This window comes from Grus americana, chromosome 1 (assembly GCF_028858705.1).
Source record: "Grus americana isolate bGruAme1 chromosome 1, bGruAme1.mat, whole genome shotgun sequence".
Taxonomy (NCBI): Eukaryota; Metazoa; Chordata; class Aves; order Gruiformes; family Gruidae; genus Grus; species Grus americana.
Genome location: NC_072852.1, coordinates 148,450,398 through 148,475,387, shown reverse-complemented (window position 1 = coordinate 148,475,387; position 24,990 = coordinate 148,450,398). Strand labels below are relative to the sequence as shown.

At 44.2% G+C, this 24,990-nt stretch overlaps 1 protein-coding gene across 1 annotated transcript; it reads left to right on the top strand.

The window, feature by feature from the left end:
- The first annotated feature begins 4,843 nt into the window (after window positions 1–4,843).
- CREG2 (cellular repressor of E1A stimulated genes 2) lies at window positions 4,844–24,367 on the top strand. The gene is made up of 4 exons (XM_054812839.1): window positions 4,844–5,317; window positions 8,226–8,395; window positions 19,657–19,770; window positions 21,611–24,367. The coding sequence occupies exons 1-4, from the start codon at window positions 4,916–4,918 to the stop codon at window positions 21,756–21,758; spliced, it is 834 nt and encodes a 277-aa protein (XP_054668814.1). The 5' UTR covers window positions 4,844–4,915; the 3' UTR covers window positions 21,759–24,367.
- The last annotated feature ends 623 nt before the right edge of the window (window positions 24,368–24,990 follow it).

Genomic DNA, 24,990 nt, shown 5'->3' with positions numbered 1-24,990 from the left:
GACAAGGGTTTGACCCAGGTTTTGTCTGTACATGTGATGCACCTCTAATTATGTGTCACAGTTTTGCATCTTTTGTACACGATCTCAACAGAGCAAGGCTGATTAGAGTGCGGGACGAGGGGTATCAGAGTAAAAAGATGGGTATAAAACATGGAATGGGGAGTAGGATGATTTGAGAGAAGGTATGGATGAGGGAAGGAGAAAGAGTAGGACTGGGAGAGTGTAGACAAAGAGCTTAGAGATGAAAGACTCTGACAGCTGATGGACTCTAACACTCCACGTGCAAGACGCTGATAATGGTGATATGAAAAAGAGAGTTTAGTAAGAGCCTGCCAATGCTGTGGTTCAAGTGTTTGTGAGGGAGCTGAAAAACTTGAACCTTTAGCTCAGAAGGGTTTAAGGAGCTGTGACAGAGTGAATGAGCACTTCTGCCTACTTGTGTCCTTCAAATGGGTGGTAGCTCCCACCTCAACCGTCACAGGCTCCTTCTCTAGGTGTCAGTACTGATTCCAAAGGTTGCTGAAAAACACAGCTGCCAAAAGCATCTCCATCACCCACCACTTTCTTCGTACTGCCATCTCTGTGGACCCCCTGAATAGATTCTCACTGCATGTGGATTTGTGTTCTGCGACTTTTGATCACCAAAAATCAACATCATACTCCCAAGCAACGATCTGTCCCCTCTCCTGCCTAATCCCCCTTTGGCCACAACCCGTTCTGCGGGGTATCTAAACCCTCAGCAGCCTCAGCGGCACCCACCAGCACCGCTGCTGTTTCCTGGACCGCATTTCTGCTGCCTGACGTATCACTCTGTGCATCACGGGTACATTTCATAATTTTTCCTTTAACACCTTTACCTCACTCAGCCTCTGCAGCTCCCTGCGACCCAGTGTCTTTCGTCAGTTCCCATCCTCCAATCCGTCCTCTGCCAACACCACCAACCTCCGTATCTTTTTCATCTTGTCCCACAAGGCATTTCTGTGCCTTCTCTGCAGCCTGTTATGCTTGGGAAAAAAATCTGTTCATCGCACCTCCACCCTCATCTCATTGAAATTAGTGCTAAAAACTCAGTTTTGCTGTGAAACCCTGGAAAAATGAGAAGGAGGACTGGTAACAGAAATCAGACAAGAATCTCCCGATCTTGCCCTGATAGCAGCAGCATCAATATGTGTCTGTGGCTTAGCAGATCCCTTCATGATCTTTCAGTTGTCACCTTCATTCTTCCTTTTCCTTCCCCATCTGTTTTTGGCCCTCCATTCCTAGTTCATGCTGAATATAAATCACACTCCTCAGCAGAGAGACCATGTTTTTCCATTTATTTTGAACAGCGCAGCACATTTCCGATTATTTTTTTTTTAAATTTGAAGCATGAAAATAATTGTTAATAATCTTGAAGATGGAATACATTCCAAATTGGTGACATCTCCCGAGGAAAACACTCCTTTTATATGAAAAAATGTAGAGGGTGGGGAGTGAGACGATACAAGATTTAAACACTGGCATAATGAGGAGTGTGGGAGATGAAATGCTATATAGCCAAACGCACGTAGTACGAACTAAGAATTGTTGAAAACAGTGGCAGTAACGAAGATGCTCCGAGTGAGCCGTAATCTATAAAAGCGCAGCTCAGAGAGCGTTGGCCCAATCTTTATTCCTTATCACAGAGCTTGCAGTTGCTTTCTCTCAGCACGGATAACATTTTTTCATCTAGAAAATCCCATTTTAGGCTTCCTCTCTTTGTTCACTTGTTACCAAATTAAGATCCTATTAAACTGCACACCTGCAGTGGGTTTATCTGCAGAGCGCCGTGCTGTAGCATTTAATCCAATTCCACACCTTGGTAACATACAATGTACTGCAAATCAGGGCGTGGAGAGACTGAGGTTACGCTGTTCGTAGCTCTGTTGGCAGAGAGCAAATCAAACACTTTGATTTGTTAAAAAGGGAGAAAAAATAAGGGCATAGTTAACTACTTCACTTAAAGGAACGATAAGTGTTCATCTGAGTGGTCTGTATAATCCAGGATACAGATCAAGTGAAATCATTAACTAAAATGATCAAAAAACGAGAGTAAAATCTTGACCCTGCTTAAATTCTGTGGCAAAACTTCTGCTGATTTTAAGAAAGCCAGGATTTCAGCATGAAAAAGCAGTCTCCATCAGGGGGAGAGACAGCCTGAGACTATGTTTTGAAAAAGAATAGAAGGGCTTATAGCAGACATATAAAGTGTGAATGGTGCATTAAAAAGTGGATGTGGCCTCCTATCAGACCTTTGCCATCCTATGAGGAAACCCAATGCATATCTCCTCTGTTGGGTTAATTGATGTAAAATAAGGTTGGGTATCAGCAAAATACCTCGGGTTCAGCAGGAAAGAACAGAGAAAAATTTTAGTTCAATGAAGGGAGAAACAAATGATTTGCGGTCCCTACAGTCAAAACATTGCTGTGTTTCTTTTCTAATTTTCAGCTCATCCAGGTCATTTTGGAAGAGAGAATTCCTAAAACTTTTACTAAGTTAGATCTTCCAGTCCGAAGGGAAGCACTTCTTACTCAAATAGATGGACAGACACGCTTTATTTTTGCCTCTGATGAAGAGCAAATCTTCAGAGAAAACCAGCCTGGTTCGAAAATTCTTTATGATAAACCATTCCTACTTTTTGATACAACTTTAAGAAATAGTATTTTCATTCTCTTAAATGTAAGATCGCTTTTCTGGAAATACTAAATGTTAGCAACACAGTTATTTTAAATTGTCACATGATTTGGTTGTTCAACTTTAGTTGAATAAATCTTCAGAAGAAAAATGTGAAATATTTGTGGTCTGTTTCTATCTATTTCTTGTATTTTTTCCTGTCAGCAGAGCTGAAGGCCTACCTGAAATCACTGCAGTAAATTTATCTGGAAGCTACAGAATAGATGAGACTGTGTCAATGCTGCTGTGTGTCTACAGTGCGTAATTTAAAATTGGTATTTATTGCATATAGAATTTGGCACTAATTCCGATGTCTTGAAAAATTCCTGCTTTGTTTCTCATTTCTGCAGAATACCAGAGTCAATATCTCACATATAATTCTAGTAACTGAAATAAAATAGATTGTGTATAATGTTATTGATTTATGTCAGAAACTACGTTGTTTGAACTTGTGTTATAAGCAAAGTACAAGAAAAGACTCTATAAAGAGAAACCCTGGTATAAATTTGTATGAAATAGTAAATACAGAGTGTGAAATTTTTGTCTTGCATGCATCAGATTGCATGAGAAAATTCCAGAGAATTTGGGTTTTTAAATATTTTTTAAGAGCTTGTCTGCAGGGAGTTGACTGGGCCTGGTCGTTATTTCAAGAAGGGACAACTGTTTCATTATTTTAAGAAGGGATATTTCTTGAACTAGAGAAAAACACTTGTCAGGAGCTTATCAAGCTTTCGCTCATTTTTGGTTTTGGAAATCTACATTTATTTTCCACTCACATCTACATTCTTCTGTCTCAGCTCAAGCACTGAAGTGGGAATCAAGACTCAAAAGGGTGGTATTACAGCAGATGTAGACAGGGCCACGTGCTAAAGGAAAAGCTAGTCCTGAATTCGATTTTGCTGATAAGATTAAGAGTCTGGTGGCAAAATTACATATTCTGGGGAAGTATCTTCACAGTCTCAAAAATTCATTTGGACCTTAAAGCCCATTATACCCATTTTCACCATTTCTTCAGGTTTTTATGGTAAAGATAAAAAAAAAAAACACAGGGGGTCTAGGAAAAAGATAAGCTAAAAATACTCAGTATTTCCCACTCCACCTTTATTTATAAAAGTTTATATTCTAGATTAGATGTGCAGCGTATGGAGCAATTAAGCAGAAATTGTAACAGCAGCCCGACCTTGTGATCTGTTCTTCGCTGATATGGAAAGGTAAGGTCTATCAGATGTATCTGGGAACCTTGTGAAAGGCTGAGTCTCCTGTGAGACTAATTCCTCCCTGTTTCTCATTGAACCTGTACTCCTTAAATAATTTGCATGAATGCGATGAAAGTTTACAAGCCTATATTTTAAAGAAATATAAGTTGCATTGTCAGACTGAAGGGGTCTCCTGCCAAGAACAGAAAAGGAGCAGGATGCAAACGCACCTTTACTAAGTAGGGCCATTGATACAAAACATTCAAATCTTTGCCTAATTAAAAACTTGCCTGGGAAACATATCATTTAATAGCAGCTCCACGTACTTACATGTCAAAACGAATCCCACGGGCACCGGAACTAATGATGTCTGCCTCCCTAGGACTTGGGGTCTTGCTGTTGCTTGACCCCGGTGTCCAAACGAAGCTTTCCCTGCAACGGGAGCGTTCACGTGGGCGCGCTCCCTCGTGGATTCTCTCTTTTCTAATAAACGGAGAGAGAGATCGCACCGCCTCTGTCTAGACCGTTTCACCTGCCTGGTTTTGCACATGAAGTGCACGTAGAGAATTATTTCATGCAATACCTGCCCGGCTGCACACCTGACCGACGCGGTCCAGCAGCCTCACAAGTCTGACACGCAAACGCAGGGGAAACCCGCAGCGAGCCCCACGTCCCGGGCTCTGCCCTGCGTGGCCAGCGAACCGAGAGGGGCCGAGTTCCGCCCCAGCTGCACCCTCTGCGAGCCCACGCCGCGGGTGGCTGTCCCACGGGTGTCACCAGCAGGCGTGGGCAGAGCCAACACTACAGTTACCCTAGCCGCACAGGGTTGCGGGCACGAAATGAACCCGTGACGCCCGGCCGAACGGGGGCTGCTGCGAATATTTCGGACTACCGGGGGTTGCGGAAGGGGGGGGGGCGTTGCGGGGCGGGCTGCGGGCGAAGCGGCCGGGGCGGGCGGCGGCCGCAGGAGGGTGCTGCGGGGAGCGGCCCGGCGCGGTGCGGTGCGGTGCGGGCGCTGCCGCAGAAGATGTCGGCGGGGCGGTGGCTGCCGGCGTGGTGGTGGCTGCCGGCGCTGCTGTGGGGCGGCGCGGGGGGCTACGTGGTGGTCAGCTCGGTGTCCTGGCCCCTGCCCGAGGCGGGGACGGCGGCGGACGAGCTGCACAGCTCCTCCACCGAAGAAGCGCTCCCCGCGCTGCTGGAGGAAGCGGGCGGCCTCTGGAAGCAGAGCTACCCGGCCTCGGCTTACCAGGAGGACGCGGCCCTGGGCTCCGGGCCGGCGGCGCGGCGGTCGGGGCAGGGGGCCGCCCCCTCCAGGATGTTCTCCTACCGACGGGAGGGCGGTGGGGCGCCGGGCCGCGCCGGGACCGCCCGCTTCCTCGCCCGCTACAACACCTGGGGCTTCGTGGCTACGCGGGCCGCGCAAAGAAAGGTACGGTGCCCCCCGGTGCCCACGGCCGCGGGCTGCCGCGGTCACGCGTTACCCGCCAACGAGCGCCAGCCCCCCCGCGGCCGCCCGGCGCTGTCGCCGGGAGCGGCGATTTGGTCTGTTCCCCCGCCGGCAGCGCCGATGTCAGCAGCCACCAAATGCGCGGAGGAAATAGTAAAAACTCTTCCTAGGAAGAGAAATCACGTTTGGAGTACTGTAAGGGAGGCACGCTAAAAGAACACGCTAGAGAGGGTCAGAGAAAGGAACCAGAGCTACAACATTGGTTTTGGAGAGAGCCTTTCCATCCCTTGCAGCACCCTCCAGCCCCCTGCCTGCCCCTGTCCCGGGGGTGCCCGGGCCCGAGCCCCCTCTGCCTCCCCTGGGCTCTGGCTCTCACCCGGAGAGAGGGGGAGAGGAGGAGGAGGAGGAGAAGAGCCTGCTGGGCTACCACAAATTCTGTCCGTCCCGCAGCAGTCCAGCTATACCGGCTTAATGGACGATTTTTCCGTCAGGAGCATTAGACAAAGCTGGGCTGTGCTGGACAATCGGGAGAGTCAGAGTTGTTATTTTTTTCCAGCTTTAAAACATTTCCCTTTTTAAAATGAAAGGTTGGAATTAGACACAGCATTCAATATTACTCAGATTAAAAAAAAAAAAAAAGCAAGCTTTAAATCTCCCTTAAAAGTATTCACAGAATGATTAATGTACAATTTTAAAAATAGAAAAAGTTAGAAGCACATTAAACTTCAGAAAGCTTGGCTGAGTTAGTGGCAGTTTATGTTATTCTGAAGTACAAAGCAACAGGTTAAAAAAAGATACCATTAAATTAATATATATGTACACACGAGAGGCCTGCAATTCCACATCAGAAATCCCATTAAATCATGATCTTAACTCTTCTGGTTTACGGTCTTGCCAGAAACCCTTGGTGGAATTACAGCCACAATATAGTCTGCAGTTAGCTGTCTCCAGTTACAACACAGAAATAATACAGAAATATTGGGTTCATAATAAAATTTGGAATTGATGAGGGGGGGTGTTGCTGCTGTGGATGGTGAGTTATGCTGCCTGTGATCCCAGTTCTTTTCGAGAATCCAGCGTAACATTAACCATGCACGACAGACTGAGCATTTTAGGCAATGAAAACATGTTCTACAATATTACTGACAACTACTACTTTTTTTTTTACATTGTAAGTCTTAATAATAAACAAGTGTTTTTCATTTCTAAAAGTTATGCATCTTCATTAAAGCATTCCTTCTAAGGAATACTAACAAGAACCATTTATAAGCACTATAAGCATTAAAATTTTAAAGGCATATAGACATTAAAAATCAGGAAGCATGCAATCCCAGTAATAACATGATCCAGGGTTTTCTTATTTACTATTCATACTTAATTTGATTTTGCTGTAAAGGATTTATGAGTTACATTGAATTAATGTATTGACTGATAATTTTACTATTTAACATGTAATTGACCATGAGGAAAGAAATATCTGAAGCCATGACAAAAATAGTAATTCATTAAGTATCTGTCATTGCGATTTATAATGGGATGAAAAGCACAGTAAGAATATAAATCATTATGGAGAATATTAATGTGTGTCACTACTGGGTGAGGACATTTTTGCATGTGTTATATCCACTGTGAGTCGTAGGTCAGTGCATGGGAGAAAACTTTTTGAAAACTTGGTTCCTTGGTGTCCCTTCCCTGACACGGGAGGAAGGTTTGCTCTGGCTCGCTTGGTGGTGGAGACACCCCCTTCCCCCCATAGCTGAGGTTCCTGCCCAGGCAGCTGAGCTGACATCCAGCTTGACTTCAAACGCAGCTCTAGCTAAAACACCTTCCCCTCTCTCTTGGCAAACCGATGCAATCACATTGCAAATCAAGGCTAAAAGGAGAGGCAAAATTAGCAAAACAGGCAGGCTGGTTTAACCCCAGCTGGTAACCAAGCACTAAGCAGCCACTTGCTCACCCATCCCCACCCCAAGGGGACGGGGAGGAGCATAGAAAAAACCCCTGTGGGTTGAGATAAAGGATAACAAAGGAGGAGAATAATAATAATAGTGGTAGTAATAATTATTATTAATAATAATAATTAAAAATAATAATAAGTAATAATAATATAATAATATATATATGTAAAACCCAAGTGATGCACAGCAATTGCTCACCACATGTGAAAGGAAAATAAAACAACCTGATGCCCAGTCTGTTTCCGAGCAGCCATCCCATCTCCCAGCAGCTTCCCCAGTTCTATCTGGAGCATGACGTTCTATGGCAGGGAACATCCCTTTGGCCAGTCTGGGCCAGCTGTCCTGGCTGTGCTCTCCCAGCTTCTTATGCATCTGGCAGGGTGTGGGAAGCTGGAAAGTCCTTGGCTTAGTGTAAGCACTACAACTACCCAGCAATAACTAAAACCGTCAGTGTGTTATCAACATCATTCTCTTACTAAATCCAAAACACAGCACTATACCAGCTACGAGAAAGAAAATTAACTCTATCTCAGCCAAAACCAGGAGACAAGGCAAAATGAGACTCTGTGTCCTTTTGGATTTGAGAAAAAGTATCAGCGCTGTTTTGGAGTAAACATTTCTTGATGCTGATGACACTGCTTTTATTGCACTTAAACATTTTTAATTTCGTAGTTCCTTTAAGCTCAGTGGAAGAGATGATGATCTCTTTAGTGCCATGGACAGGACTGGAAAGAAGAAATAAAGAGAGATTTGTTTTCATAGAAGCATGATGGATCTAATTTAGAAGAAGGTCTGTCTCATGATGACAACAGAAGGTGGGAGGCTGAGCTATTGGGGGTTGCTGTCCTCTGCTGGAGCCCTTGAGGGAATCCCCGACATTGTAAATCGTCTATGTGCAAAGATGTAACCAGTTCCTGATTTGGATTTTGCAGATCCAGGGTATGCCCTATGGGAACTGTTTACTTCTCAGTGACGGCCCTGTCAATAACAGCACTGGAATCCCTTTCTTTTACGTGACGCCAAAGGATAACACTGTGGCAGATCTCCTGAAGAATCCCATGGCTTCTCTGACCCTGCCAGAGGCAGACGGCAATTTCTGCAGGTAACAGAGTTTTATCTGCCTATTACCACCTCAGTGAGAACAGAGACCTCAGAACAAAATGCTGAGTCCCCACCTTCAACATCCTGCTTTTAATTTTGGCTCTCACCATCAGCTACAAGCTCCTCCTTAGCTTTGTTATGCAGTAAGTTCCCCCCGTAAGGCATGGTAAAGAAAAGCAGAAGTGCCATTGAAGTATATTGTAGCATCAACAGCTGCAGTGGCTTTCAGCTGGCACGTTAACATAGCTAAATTTTAATCTCTTCTTGGAGGTGCCAGATAAAATTTAGGTGTTTAAGATCCCATTGTAGGCCATGGTGATCTAGTCAGTAAAGTCCATAGAGTTTTGAGAGCTATCCAAGTCACAGTAAAGGAGACACCCTTGCTGTGCTGAACAGCTCTGGAGGCCCTCAGCTCACAAATTATACACTCAGCACCATGCCACTCAGTCTAATTTCCACCTCTTCAGAGGGTGCAATTGAATATGATGTCATCACATATTTTTGGCACCTTGTATGTCATAAATGGTTGGTAAACAATCCCTTACGTAAAGGAAGCTGGGTCTGAGATTTGCTGATCTACAGCCGGCCCCAGGTTTGTCTCCAGAGATAGCAGTGAGTTGACTTCTTTCTTCCTAATCACATGTGCAATGAATAACTCCAGATCACTGAAGCTCTATGTGTGTAAAATGTAAGTATGCAAACTCGAAGATGATTCGACTTTCGCCTCCACGCTTGTCTCCTTGGAAAAGATGTATCTCTGCCAGATGTTTGTTTACAGTCAAACATGCGGCAAACTTGGCTGGGTCACCCTTGTGTGAAGTCTTATTTCCAAAGGCCTCTTTACATGGCGAGGTACATGACACCAAAATTGTGTCAGACGGGACTCTGTTACCAAAGCAGATCTTAGCTGATATTCCAAGGAGAGGGAGGGAAGAACTGGAAATTACAGGCTGCTTCAGAAAGAAACAGGACTGAAAGTTTTTACCCCAATGTAAGGTCCTTTTTGGGGGAGGAGAGGTTTATCTTAAGAACTAGATCCCAGATTTCCCCAGCGGGGAATTGCCTTGGGCATCATCCCACGTCTCAAGCCCACTAGCTGAGAACAACAGTGGAAAAAGCAATGAAAGACAAATATAAAGTACGTTACTGTTGCCCTTGTCTGTATTTGCCTCCAGAATATACTGTTTTCTTAAAAGTTACACAGTGGCAAAATGAAATGTTTCTTGGTCCCAAGCAGTAGGAGTGATTTCAGGCTCACACCCCACTCCCAAGGAATGGAAATCATGGCTTCCTCTTGCAACGTCAAACACCTAATAGGAACCTTCCATCGCACCATTTGCCAAGGTAATTCAGCTTTCAATGCTTGAGAAGGTCAACAGAATGCTGAAGCTAAAACCGGAATGGTTCTGCTTGTTCCTTAAAGTTATTTCATTAAATATTCTGAATTAATAGTTTCAAATTTAAGTAAATGTATCAGGTCTTTCATAAAAGGCTAATGGAACTTACTGCTGCTTTCTAAGCTTTTTCATTCAATCAAATAGTGAGCTGAGTATCTAGACCAAGTGCTTAAAAATGTACGTTAAGCCCAGTGTCCTAGCGCCTACCCAATGCCCTGTTTTCAGAGGCTTAAGACTCAGAGCAGTTTCCATTGATGATAACTGCTGGTGTTGAGCACGTCTGAAAACTACACACCCATTTAGCCACTTAAGTGTGGCCTTTCATCCCTGACTTTAAACATCCACTCTTGAAAGTCTTTGCCTTTTATGTTTTAGCAACATCACCACCCGATTTACTTGTTTGGGAAGTGCCAAATCACCAATAAAAGAGAAATGCAGCATGATTTATAGAAATATTAAATTCATATACATCACAACCCTTCGAGAATATTTATTCACTGTCTTTCTATTAAGTAACTATTAATTTCCAAACCAAACCACTACCCTTTTGTTATGTGTGCCAGATATTTGCTGCTGTTTGTCCTGCAGCCAGGGCAATCTGGATTCTGCCACCCGACCCTCTAGTCCCCTCCGCAGCCTGAGACCCCTCTCTCTGGAGAGAAGAGCTCTCTGGGCACCGCCAAGGAGCTAAACCTGGGTTTCCAAGACAGTGTAGGCCAAACTAATTATGAATCACCAGGTCCCTACTCTCCCTCCCTACCACCAGTCGTGTGGTCCCTCCCATCTCTCTCTCACATCAACTCTGGGCTTTGCCCGACCCAGATTTGAAACATAAATCTGAAGCAAATTAAGCAAACGATGAGAATAAGGTTTTCTGCCAGTCCTTCTTCCTCTCTCCCCATAGCTGCTGCTGCTCCTGGCCGTGCAATGCCCCCCCTCCCTTCAGCTGACCATATGGTGGGCCTATTTTAGCTCAGTAACCCAGCAGAAACCTCTTCCCGTTTCTTTTTTTTTTTTGCTGGATTAGATGTCCACTGGGTTAGTAACTTGCATCAGCTCCCCAAGAGCCAGAGGAGTGCAAAGGAGAGGGGAAGGGAGAAGGTGGAGGAAAATAGGACATCCCCATTTTAGCATGTAATCATACTCTAAATGTTGAGCTTCCTACTGAATGGAGTACACAGATTCAGAGTCTGATCAGTGCTGCTTGCGTTACTTATTTTGTTCTTACATTCAGTTTGTTTTTCATTATTTCTGGTGTTCTCATCTGGAACAGATGTTGGCTGGCATTAGTGCAAAGAACAAGCGATACAGAGAATCAAAAGCTGGGGCATTTGCTGAGCGGCAGCTTGTGGTTTTGATGATAGCTAGGAAAATGTGAGCAAGCTTTGGGGCTGTCTCACAGCCAGGACCCATGTGGGCACCGGGACTTTAACTTTCGTCTTTCCCTTCCCCTTGCAACCAGGGTCAGAAATGAATTTACATTTTAAACTAGCGGCCTATGAGTGATTTTTACAGTTTAAACTAGCGACATATTTAACTGCAGCCCTGCACAGCATCCTACCATTCCCCCACAGAGAGGGCTTCTGCAGGCAGCGTGACAATGAAGAAAAGAAGAAGGGTGTCCGGGCTCTGCTGCCACTGTTTGGGGTTGCCTGTCTTCAGCACTGCCTGCAGCACTGGATGTGCTGCCGGTAACACAGCCAGCTTGCTACCTCTGCCACGGGCAGCCCAAGCATCCCTTCGGGGTGCGCTCTACCTGCTGAGATAGCCAGGCTGCGCCACGCAAACAGCACGTAGCGTCCTTGGTGCACAGCTTTATGCGGTGGCTCAGGTTTTGTATAGCAGGTTTCTTCCTCTGCTTTACTCACGCTATGTGAGAGGCAAGAGCTTTTACTCTGAAAGACCTCAAGTCCTGCTAGTATTAAGATGGTATCTGTGAGGCTTCCTTTGCAAAGGAAAGTGTCATTTATAGATGGTTTTAATACCAGTTCTCTTAGCCAAGGGCATCATTGTTTTGGTTTCAAAATAATTATACAAAATAGCTAAATGAATAATGCTCTGCATGAGAAAGTTCATCCCCTTGTATGCCAGCAATGTATTTGTAGCTTGTTTTCGTGTGGAATTTTATTAGAATTTCATTATTAACCTACTCTGAGTTGTAAGAATTAAAATAAATGTGAAAGCTAGTCGATGCCTGTAGTCAATGCTCCTGAGAGTATTTGGCACTCCCCTGAAAAATGCTTCTGACCTATTGCACGCAAAAGAAATCTCTGGCCTTTAGAAAGAAAACATAGCTGACATTTCAATAGTCTTCTTGTATCTAATGAGTATCAAGTGACTTGTGTGCGTGTACATCAGTTTGATATTAAATTTATTTAGTAGCAAATTTAATTTGTTTTGTTTCAGAACAGACTCCAGTTTCAAACCAGGACAATAAATATTTTCACTTTCGGGGATGTGAGGAATACAGAGAGGCCTTTTTGGTGCTCTAGCCTTAATATTTCATCAGCTGGAGAGAAAATTTGAAAAGCCTGAACTAATAAGAGAAATAGCATTTAATAATGAAAGAGAGTGAGCTGCAATGCATCTGAATAGGCACTAATTGCAAGACATTAGTATGTTGCAGCTACAGCCTGGATTCCTCATCTCTGACTTAGAGATTGCCATTTCCCAGAGGGAGACGGGCTGTACTTCTCCGAGAAGGGTCTCTGATGGCCAGGCTACAGCAAGCATTCGTTAGTAACTACGCTGCATCCTATCTGAAGGCTGATAAATGCATAATAGAGGCAAGAAAAATTAAATGGTTCAGGGCTATAAATAGACTGAGCTGGCGTGTCTATGCCACAGACAAGCTGAAAAGATTGACTCCCATTCTTACAGCTTTCAGAGGGAGCAAGACCGAGCCCGACATTAAAGAATAGAGCAGCTATTGTTCTAAACGCATTTCCCAACACACAGGCTGCTCAGAGGATCCCTCTTTCCAAGTAAGCTCCCGGGCCTGCCTCATTACAGCTGCAGTCTGGAAAACAGGCAATTAATTTTAAGCGTGTGTCGCCTCCTTGACACCAGGTTCAGCACATTCATAGGGGCCTACTGCAGCTTTCTTAAAGTGGGAGCAGTTACACGGCTGGATTTCTCACAAGGGAAAAAGAAAGAAAAACAACGAGTTTTGCGTTTGTTTTCCTTTGCTATTAGTTTGGAGGATGGTGTTTCAAACCCACACTGCAGACTGTGAGTGATTTTGAAGGAACCAGGTTCCTCTCCTGGTTTATGGCCTGCATCAGGGGTGGCTCCATCACAGCCATTTTACCCACCAGGCTTCATCTCCTGCTTGAGGTAGCAGATTGGCATGACCGGGCAGACATCTTCAGTGAATATAAGATGGCTCCATAGGTTTCCTAAACTCTACATTGAAAAGGCTGACGGGAAGCACTGAGCATCTCCAGAGCTTCTGGGTACCATGGGAAGAGGAGAGTAATTTGGTGGGTTAGGGTCCCTGCTGATCGGCGGCATGCATAAACTGCTGATTCATTCCTGGGCAATCCTAAAGGACACTAAGCCTGCTATGGGTGGCAGACACAACTTTTGAGATGTCAGTTGGACATCCAACACACGTTTACCTATGGGTTTGTAGAGTCACTGTCTGTTAATACAAGGGTGAAAACAACAAAGAAATTTGGCACTGCACCTCCAAGCAAAGAGAAATAAATGAGGCATGCAGAAGACAAAGGCGGAATCCAGACATCCCTCAATTTTTGAGATCCACCTCCTGGTTCTGTGGCACAGACACATTTCTAGTTCTGGTATTTATGTTGGCCCTTTTTAGTCATATGCAAATAATTATGTCAGTAGCTGTTCCTGAAAAATCTGTATTTAAAAAATCAGGAAGATACCAAATTAGAAAGTCAAATATGAAACCTACTATCATCATGACCCAATGCACACAATATAGCTCTAAATTGCTATTTTTTTTCCTGTATTCGTAAATAACCAACTTCCCAAAATCCCTTTCTAGTGAAGTAGTATGTGTTTCTCTGACTCTGTTTACAGAAATAGTTGATGCTGTGATTCTTTTTTTGTTTTCCCTGTGAATTGTCTATGGTTAAATGGTATAAAAGTTTCCTGTCTGAAACACAGAGTTCAGCTAAAGAAATGAGTTGTTATTGTTGACGTAGACAGACAAACAGACTGACTTCACTTAACAAACTCTAATTAAAACATTCTAGGAAGGATTATCTTCTAGGAAGAGTGAAATTATTTAAAACACAAAAACAGGTATACTATGAATACAAGCTCACTTAGATGCAGAATAGCCATTGTACCAATACTCTCCAGCTCCCAAGCCTGACTTCAGATTCAGAACAGAGGACTGCTCTTCCAAAAGCAAAAGCAAAGATGTCTTTTATCTATCTTTGCTGGCTCTCAAACACGGCTGATAAAGAAATTCTTGTCAAAATCAGAGCAGGGCAAGGCAAAACTGCCCAGCCGTATCCAGCAGAAGGCCAACAACAGCTTTTCACATTATGAAATTGCTTTCAGCAGAGATTTTGACGTTCATGCCATGCACATTAGCAGCACCAATACGTTTTTTTTCTGCTTCAGAGTCTCTGGTATTTAGTGGTGAGCAAATAAAATGTATGAGTAGGATAACATGCTTTTCAAAATTAATCACATTTATGAATCAAAATTATAAGCACTTTACAATAATTCTCTGAGGACATAGCATTTCCTCCCTTCCTTTCTGTAGATTTTAGGGAACAAAAATTTCCTATGATGTAATGTATATGCTAGAAAATAACTCTGAATCTTTACCTCATGCCCAGTTTGGAGCTAGGCGAAGAGGAGCCCTGCGCAGAGTGACAGAGTTCCTACCTTGCGTCCGTGGGAGGTGGCAGGGATGAGCTGTTCAGCAGCCAGTCACCACCTCCTAATTGCATGGCTTTGTATGGCTGCTGCTGCCGCCGCCGCTATAGGAAGGTCAGGATGTATGGAGACAGTCATCGCTCTTATGCCCCATGTGAGCTGCATGCACTGAAGTAGAAAAAAATGTAGGAAAACTCTTCTCTGGGGCTTTCTTCTCGGCTCTCTGGCTCTCCTTTTCTGCAGTAGGGGAAAGCTCTTTCCCAACTTCTTTTCTCTTCCATTCTGCTCAAGAAATAGAGGGGTAAAAGCAGTGCTTTCTCACAGGGCAGGGAGAACTGCTTCCCGGGGACATGGGGAGGATTTATGGATCCTGGCAGGGAGGATGGAAGGTCCTGTCTCCTCAGAGGGGTGGAGGAGAAGGATGGCAGCACATCTGTGGGACAAGGAGGCTGGGGAAGAAGAAAAAGAGAGATTCCCTCCACAGACCCCTGCCTCCTCCCCCAGTCCCTGGAGCATTACTGAGCCCTTCCACCTTCCTCCTACCGATTCCCTCCCGGGGACATCTGGCTCTCCTTCCCAAGTGCCTCGCAAACTCCTGTTTTGCCTTTACTGCTGATCCGTGCCAGATCTGTTTCACCTCACTAACGGGTTGCAGAGGCGGAGAATGAAGATAACACTCAGGGATACTTTTGGTCAGAAAGCAGGAGACAGAGCATGGTTAGTCAAAGCAGAGATCTCAGCTGCAAAAGGGAATCCTAACAAAGTCCCACCATCATCGCTTTGTGAGCCAATATAGCTGCATCAGCCTGAACTATGGCTTCATCAGATCTGGACTTGGCTAGTTGTTGTATAGGAACCTTCTAATTAAAACCCAAGAGATGGCTAGTGTAGTAAACAATTTAATGAGTAGGTGGCACTCTTTACTCTCAACCACTCTTGAACCATGACCCAGAAAGTGCGGAAGTGGTACGCAGTAAAATAAGTGGGACGTGTTCTTCAGCAGTGCGCTTCGCGGCATCGCATCGCTGTTGGGAAACGTGTTTCGCTTTGACACAGACTTCTCCTTAAGCTCAGTAAAGCTGGCACCTTCGTAAGCAAATGCAGCTCGTGCTGTCATCTCACATGCTTGGAAGAGGCAACTGCCTGGACTGGGTCAAACTCTGCACACCTAGTTTGCTCACCATAAGCAGAAGAACAGAGACAATCAATTCTCTCTTCACAAATCAGATGAATAATTAAGATAATCTTTCTTAATGCACTGTGTTCTTATAAAATGCATAAACTGAATCTTTTTCCATTTTAATCTGGCTTCCCTCAATTTCTGCAACAAGGTGTATGTATTTTACAGAAACATTAAAAAAAAAAAAAAAAAAGGTGTTCCCTATTGGTTGGTCTTCTTCCATAGTTCCCTGCTTTCTCTTCCCCTCAGTTCATATTTTATCATAGCTTTATGAACTTCTCTCCAGGGAGACAGAAGACCTGATTCTGGTAAAGACAGGGCCTGAGAAGCCACCTCGGGTTTCCTCGACAGAGAGACAGTGTCACCGCATGCCGTGTCTCCCCATGGCTGTGCCCTCCCTCACCCCTCGTCGTTATGGTGTATAAAGCCGCTCCTCTGCACCTACTTGTTCTTGTGCCAACAAAGATAAAAGGAACCCAAGGACTGGGAGCTGAATATGTGTTTGTTTATACAGAAGGCAAGAAATGACTACTGAATGCATGACTAGACCTGAACAGATGTGAGGGAGGAATAGTTTAGTAAATATACCTATTTATCCCTGTTATCCCTTTATTATCATTACTAAAATATGAGATATATCCATGGCTATATCCCTTTCTTCCTAGGAAGCAAAGCCTGCACTTACATTAGTTGCACTGGTAACTCCACTGAAAATTCAAGACCTGTTCACAATGGAGTTAGAAGTGGTAGCTGTAAGTTTAGTGATTTTTGATCGTTTAGAAAGTATAAAAGTAAGCAGACATTATTAGGGAAGTACTAGCTGAAATGATGCAGAAACAGATTTACTTGAGAATATGAAGGGCTCCTTTGATAAAGAAAATACTCTAATGCTAATGTAAGATGAGAATACAAGGTTCCTGTTCTGAAGCAGAAAACCTGTGAGAAGAGACAGCACTAAAAGCAAAGCCAACAAAGTAATAACACAGCGTACCGAACTCAAAGGTATCATTGTCCTGTTCAGCTCTTCCATCTACCGTCATCTTAACAAATAATTTGTTTGCCTCATATCCCAGAAAAACAAACTGACCCTCCAGAATATTATTCCAACAGGCACAATTCAGCCTGAATAACTTTTACCAGGAATGATAGCGTTGTGCGCGTGAGTTAGTGTAACACCCTGACTCACGAGAGAACAACACAGAGAAAACTGCAAACAGAAGAAGGAGCCAGGGCAAAAAAACCAGAAATAAAAACATTGCAGATATAGATGTACAGTGTGTGGGTTTTGTTGTCAGCCAAATATGCGGAGAGCAGTTTTTCCTGTAAATCGGGGAAGAGTCACATCTGACACTAGTCCCGTCAGGCAAAACAGTCTCAGCAAAGGCAGGCAGGATTCACTGCTTAACCACAGCAACGTCAGGTCTATTGCCGACTCAAAATCAGCAAGGACGCTTTTAGAATAAACACGTACTTGCACAAAAAGATCAAATAATTGTAATCTGAGAAGCTGTTAGGCCAAAATCTCTCGCTGCTCCTGATCATGCCCAAATCTATCACTCTGTGAAATGCCGACATCCTTTAACAGCAATCCCTTTCTAATTCCTCTCTGAAAGTAATTAACAGCATCTTACCTAGGAGCTATACCCAAGAAAGGCACTTGCAAACATGCCTGCTTTTCCCAGCTCTTTGGTTGTTTTACGATACTGTTAGGCTCTGGAGGAAATGGTTTCATACACACAGATACACAATTTCTAATTTAAAGCAATCTTCTGAACTGAAATTTTGTCAGGGAGAAGTCCCTTCCTTTCCATAGTTTTAAGAATCGTCTAGTTAAATATATAAAGGGTGTTGATACAGTATTAAGATTAAGCGCAAAAGATAACAATAGATCAGGAGATCACTTCGAACAGACTTTAAGACCTTGGCAGAGCGTGGATCTGCGCTGCCCTGGCTGCCGGACACGCAGGCTCTCGGCTGACGCATGCTGTCTGTGGGATCCAGCTCCTCTCTGCAGCTGCATACGCTCTACTCGCCTATATTTATTCAAGTTTCAGTGGGTGAGCTTCTTGTTGGACCATGGAGGCTGAACAGCCACACACCACCCAAAGCTTAGGGAAAAGAAACGCCAGGAGCTACGGGCGTCCCCGGGTACGGAGCTGTGCTGCTTGGGGACAGGATGCTCTCAGGCCACCGTGAGCCAGCTGTGAAACTGTGTCTTCAGCGTGCCGTAGGAGCTAGCGCCGAGGATCTGCAGCGTGCCAAGGTTACTGTGTAGACAAGTTTGTACTCTGAATACACACTGGTAGAAATAAACCTAGTGCCAGGGTAGGGAATGCAGATTTTCAGGTACTCAGAACACCATTCATTTATTACTTCATAATTTAAAAAAAAAAAAAATACTAGAGAAAATTAGACCATTATTTATTGATGTGAACAGAAAGTTTGAGCTTGATCTTTGGCAGCTGCCCTTCCTCCCACACAGAAAGCGTGGTGGAGGAAAAAGAGTATGAGTGGAGTTTGTCCAGAGGTCATTAAGCTGAACACCCCTACAGACAACTACTGCTCCAGACTGAACAGGATGCTGCAAAAACATCCCAGCGATGATGTGACTGCAAATGGCTCTTTGGAGCTCAGGCTACAGAGGGTGCCAAGTGCTTCCTGAGTATCAGTCAGCCCACTAGACTTCCTTGCGTATCTCTGTTCATGGCCCTATCTATAAAAGCAGATACTTTATCCAGTGAGCTACGCAGTCTTTCATAACCATCTGTAGGGAATCTGCAGGTGTTAAATTAGCTGCAGGAGGATGCCCATATGTTTCCTGCATGCAACTGACACATATTGAGAATTATAACAGAAAAAAAAAAAAGCCATTGCAGATTGCACGCAGTGTAAGGCTAAAGGGCTCAAGCCAAGATCTTTAAGTAAAATCGCACACGGATGAGGTGTAGTTTACTGTGAGTTGCTGCTTCCGATTAAAACACAGAGAAGGAGAAATGCACTCTTCATTTCCTAACGTAGTTTTTCGGGCTTACGTTCTTATGTGGGCGGACAGTCCCATGAGGTGCTGAGCAGTCTCAAAGTGCTGGCAATGGGACTTTGGGCTGCTCAGCACTTGCCAGGATCAGGCCTTTGCAGTCATTTTGCACAACTTTTTTTTATTTTTTGGTGACTGGTCAATTTACTTATGATTTATATCATTGTATCGTATATGTCAAGAGTCAGCAGTTGCCCCGCAGCTACTAATGGGAGTTATTTATTATTGCTGTATAGAAAGAGCCAAAAAGCAACAAGTACCTTCCCTGTCTCGGTCTGAAGGATGAAGGCACTTGGAGAATTTTTTTAATAGATCTTACTTGTCTCTTTGGCATAAAGCAGTTGAAAAAATAGGTAAAAATGAGCAAGGATTGAGTTTCTAGGATAGGCACAAGGAAAAGGCTTTACGTTTAACACATATACACGTATGCACGCTGATTTTGTAGGCATAGGTGCATACTAACCATCTCACTAGTTCTCTTCAGAATCCTGAATTAAGGTCGGTGCATGTGTCTGGGAAAACTGCCATTTTCACATTTTTTACAATCTAACATATATTAATCCAATTTTTAAGAGCATAAATTAAGTAAATCTCTACAGCAGAGATCTCTATCAGGTGAGTACTCTTTCAAGACACCCCCCAAAAATGTTACAGCCAGGTGTAGAAAAGACCTGCAAGGCTTGACAAAATATTGCAGCTTTTTATATGCGAGCAGGAATTCGTATTTCTCCAAAACCCTTAAGAAAGAAACCAAGCTATTACATGTGAGCGTTTTTCTTTGTGCACAGAAAAAATGTAATTGATCCGGAGGATCCAAGGTGCGCCAGGCTGACTCTCACGGGACAGATGGTCACGGTGCCTCCGAAGGAAGTGGAATTTGCCAAGCAAGCAATGTTTTCCAGGTCTGTATGTAACAGGCACGTAGTAGGGTGCAACCCGCAGTTTTGAGACAAATATGCGGATGCGGCCCTTTGGTATGGAAAATCTGAGAAGTAGCAAGCCTGATCTTTACTTTGGGGCCACGAAACGTGTTGGCTCCTGCGTGGCTTGGAACGACGGGCAGAGCTGTGTGACCTCCTTTTAACTCTTGAGGTAACAAAATACGGAAATGCAATTAGTCAGTGTTGGACTCTGGTGAGGCACGTGGCTTGTAATCTGGGGATTACGAAAATATTTCACCTGGCTCTGAGGAGAGATTCTATAAATCCAGGGTGTATTTGTTACCTTTAATGATTCTTCCCCACCTTAGGACAGGTAGTGCTCTTCAGCCACAGCCCCCTACTCGGAGACGGAGCAGAGCTCTGCTGCCTTTGGGCTTGTGCCTGTTTGCAGGGTGGAGCTTATGGGTTTTATTACCTCTCCTGACGTACCACGCCAACTGCTACCAAAGCCGTAATACTTACAGAACACAGCCTCCTTTGAACAGATGTAAGCACAACCCTGACGCATACGCACACACACCCAGGGCGTGCCCCCGTGCTTTCCAGTGGGTCTTCAGAATAACAGGCATGAAGAGCCTGAACCTTAGCTGGGGCACGCACCTCCCACACGGCCTGCCAGGGATGGTCCTCCAGGCGTACCCTGCCTGGTCAATTAAATACTGATGGGAAACTGGGATGAGCTGGGATCCAAACCAGCCCAGAGGCGATATTCCCTCTGGCCTGCTGGAAGGGGTTAGGGTGGGACTCTGTCAGCAGGTGTCCCATCAATAGCAAAAATGGAACCAGGGATAGATGGGGGCTATATTGGCACACGAGCCTTTTTTACAAAATTTGCAGACATCAGATTCCCATGCGAGCCAGGGTCCACCAGCACCTTGGCAGCAGATGGTCCGCTGTCAGAGAGCAAAAGCCAGACCGACACGGTGAGGGCTGCCGGGGGTCACCCCACCCGATGCCGTCAGCAGCTGGAGCCACTTCCCAATGCCGCAGTCATGAATGCTCAAAGGGACAACTCAGAAAATGGTGGGAAACCCCAGCTCAACCCAGAAGTTGCCAAACCAACCATCTCCTCCTCAGCAGGGTCCTCTGCAGGGGCAGAGGGGCACTGGGCCAACCCTGACCCGACTTGCATCGCTTCCCCCTGTGCTCCCGTGAACACTGCGACTGGAGCTGTTGCATCCGCTCCATGCGCCGCTGCCGAGCATCCCACAGCATCCTCTGCAGAGGCACCTGCGGGGGCTTGGGGACCAGGCGTCTGCACCCAGTATTGCTGCAGGAAGGGACTCTTCAAGCGAGTTGTAAGGGCAGGCCCAAGAAATGAGACAGAAATAGAGGACGAGAAGGGTTTAGCAGGCAACAGTTCAAAGAGGTGGTGCTCTGCCCGCTAGCTAGTTTTATTAGCTCTCCTGACATACCACAACAACTGCTACCAAAGACGTCATATTTTCAGAACACTGTTTCCTTTGAACAGATACAAGCACAACCCTGACACACGTTCAGAGATCCTCTTCTAACTGTTTTTCACTTACTTAGAGACCAAACAACATCTGCCTTTTGAGCCGGGCTTCTGCAACGGGGGAAGGTGGTGTTCACTGGCTGCCTTCACTGCAGTTCTCACCAGACTGGGGTGTGGAAGGTCATAAACCTTACTGGAAGGGAGGGCAAAAAAGATGAATGGTGGTGGTGGTTCTCAGATCTCAGGTTTCACTCTGGCTCAGCACACTAGGCTGAAGGAAAAAAGCAGACTATGCATATCCTTTGGCACATCTTTTAATATTTTTTTTTTCCTTTGTCCTTCCAGGCACCCAGTGGTAAGAAAGTGGCCTCGCAGCTATGAGTGGTTCTTCATGAAAATGAACATTGAGCATATCTGGCTTCAAAGTTGGTATGGAGAAGTTTCTGCCATTGCAGTAGAAGAGTATTTAAGAGCAGTTCCAAGTAAAGGATGATTGAATGGGCTTTGAGATAGAGTTCTTCTGAGTTTCCTTTCTAAACACTTTTAAATTTCATGCTGGATGGTTACTTTACAGTGATTTTTTTTTCCCCCAAAAGCCTTCAAAATAGCCCTGTCTTACATGGAGCAGAGTGAAAATAAACCAACACAGACTTTCAAATTATAGAGGAGAGGTGGATACTAGCCCTACCCTGCAATGTACAAACGTGTCATTTCAAACGGGCAATGCATCATCTTCAATGCTGCTGAAAAATGCTTTGTATCTATTTGTTTTGACTTTTATTGCTATGCACCCACAGCGAAACTACAGGATGTGCTAAATATAATGTTCTGATTTACAGAAAAAGCAAATCGCCTACTCAGAAACCTCTATGCATTGTGGAGGTATTACTGCTGCTTGCTCTCCCTTGATTTGTAAGTACTCTAAGATAAACTTAATAGATGCAAATTTAGATATTTAAGTTTTAAAAAAATGTTTTCCTAAAGCTGTCCTCATTTGCTAACTCGTATTTTCTACATGTGCTTTCCCCTAATTATCCAATTTGATATTTCACTTGGAAATTGAGTAGAAATTCTTTTAGTAGAAAAAATGCAAGCAGCTCAAGTAACACAGCTCCAGTATAACTTGTCTCTCACTGACACAAAGCTGGTTAAACACGTTAAGGGTCCAAACCAAATCAGCCCCATAAGGATTATCCCAGTACAAGTATAAACATTCTCCTAAGAAGAATTTAAGCAAACGTTCTTGGCTAGCCTGTTCCTGTTATGAGGCAGGAAAAGTCTTTTTAATAGCCTGTAGTCTCAATTTTTTTTGCATCCCTTCTCCAGCCACCGCTTTATTTTTAACTCATTTCTGCAAATGATTTTTGTAAACCATCACTAAGTCATCTAGGGGTGGAGCCAATCCCTTAACTCTCTTTCCTCACGGAGTTTTAAAGGGCTTGTTCTGCATTTAAAGAAGCCCAAAGATAGGTAGATATTTCAGGCCATGAAATTCATTTTCCTAGCGTGGAAAGCGCAAACTTTGTCCCAAACACGTTATGAATAGGCATCTCATGTGATAACACCAGAAGAGTTCAAAGGTGTTTTATTCACCGTCAGCCCTTTCTCTAAATGTCCTGGTAAACTTATTCTGCAGTTCCTAAGGGTATCACAGTAAGAAATGTCCCGCGGTGGCTAACCAGCCAAGTCATTACACAGTTTGCAAACTGTACGGCTGTTCTCCCTGTTCCATTAAGAAAGAGGCACACTGAGATGGGCTTTCTGTGCCCATGGAGAAGGTCTTCCAGCATCCCTGGGAGGGCACCTGGGCTCTGGACGCCAGCCTGCGCCACCGCTGAGCTGAGGAGGAGCCTGGGTCCCTGGGCGAGTGACCTGAGCTTGCACAGGTTAATCCCCGGGCAGAGCTCAGAGGCGGCTGCATGAGCTGTGACCAGCTGGAAGCCAATTAAATGTAGCTGAGCTTATTTTCATTCAGGCACGGAGAAGAGGGAGTCATTCCCGGAGCGGAGCTGGGCACCATGCTGGTTTAACTACCAGGGGCTGCTTAGCCCTTGGGCAAGTTCAAGGCTCCGGGCATCACCGCCATTCCTGATATTCTGTAAGAATCAAATGCAGGGGAAAAACTTTGTTTTGACACTTACAAGCATTTTTTTGCTCTTGTCTCATTGCCAGGGACTGTTAGCAGTGCAGATCTTTTGCAGAGGTAATTACGCAAAAGGAGGAAGTGTCCTGCCTGAAGCCATTTGCTTTTTTTTTTTCTCTTGGCAGATGAGCAACATTTTCCCATTTGAGTTTGCCCCTGAATCTTGCACTGCGTAGTACTGAAGCAAAATGACCCATCCTGTACAGATTTACAGAATGCCATCATGTGAAATCCTCCTCGATTTGTATCATTTTGCCATGGAGAGCTTTGTCCTTTATGGATTTGATACTTTACCCGTTAGGATTAATGGGACTCTTAAAACTAAGCTTTTAACCCAAAGAGTGTTACAGAGATATAATAAAATCATAGTTCCTTGAGACTGTAAAGGGTCTGATCTTGCTTCAGTTCAAGTCAATAGCAAAAATCCTATTTATTTTTTGTGCTTTAATTATTAAATCAAATAAGCATTTTTATAACAGGTCTTGATAAGCCCTTATGAATTTACTAAGCATTTAAACTAGTTGATGAGTAATTTATTTCCATGCATTCTGTATTTTAGTTATTTCTGTAGCTTCCCTCAAAAAGCTTGTTGTGCAATGTGTATTATTTAAGACTTTAACTGTGGTTTTGCAATATTTGAGAGATGCACTTAGTCATGTCTGTATACTTGCTGAAAAAAGACAAAAGTTCTGAACTTGGGTTCTCACTTTTTGCTAATTTGTGCAAACATAATGCATGTACAGGATTTAAGCACAGCTAGTTTGAACTGCTGCTCGTATTTAACCAAAGAACGCTCTGTTTCTGATGAAATTTTCATCAACTCAGTGGATGAAATGCAACCTGTCTTGTTTCTGGATGTGTACTGCAATTTGCAATGTATTTTGATTTCTAAAGATACTGAATGTTAACAAAATGCCTATTGAGAAGAAATGCAAATAAAACAAATTCCAAAGTAGAAACTGCAGTTAGAATATTCGTGAGCCTGCAGTACAGCATTAGCCAGAGTAACTGACCTTTCGCTGACAGCCATTATCATTTCTATCTATCTGATCTGAACATCTGCTTTTTTTTTTTTTTGAGTTTTCCAGAACCAAGCTAATTTCTCTCAAAGTACTTCTGGGAATTGAGACTCAGATCTGCCTTGGTACAGCCTCGCTTTTCTCTGGGGAGAAAAGTCTAGCCAAGCACCTTTCATTTTTCCTTCATCTTCTCATTACTGTCAGTTTTGTTTTCACCATGGCAGTTAAATGTAACTCCTAACAACATTTGCTCTTCTTTTCTGCACGTAGGGACTGAGCACTCACCTCTCAGGTGTGCATTAATGGTGTTTTGGAAGTTTCCTCAATGCTATTTCTTCCCTTGCCAGCCTTGCTCTTAAAAGTTCTTGTTACAGCTTGTTCGCTGCTGTCTACTTTCCTCTGGCACGTTTTCTTAAGCCAAGGCTGACAATTTACCTTCCCATCTTGTTTTCCTGCACCATCTCCTTTCAACAAAATTCAAGCTCTCCCACTAAAATTCCCACTTCGTATCAGATGAAGGTTATAGGAAACAGCCTGTGTTTCCTATTTACACCTTACAGTCT

Coding starts and splice junctions, on each gene's coding strand:
- CREG2 (XM_054812839.1), top strand. CDS start 4,916: ATGTCGGCGGGGCGGTGGCTGCCGGCGTGGTGGTGGCTGCCGGCGCTG. Junction 5,318..8,225: donor CGCGGGCCGCGCAAAGAAAG/GTACGGTGCCCC, acceptor TGGATTTTGCAG/ATCCAGGGTATGCCCTATGG. Junction 19,771..21,610: donor AAGCAAGCAATGTTTTCCAG/GTCTGTATGTAA, acceptor TTGTCCTTCCAG/GCACCCAGTGGTAAGAAAGT.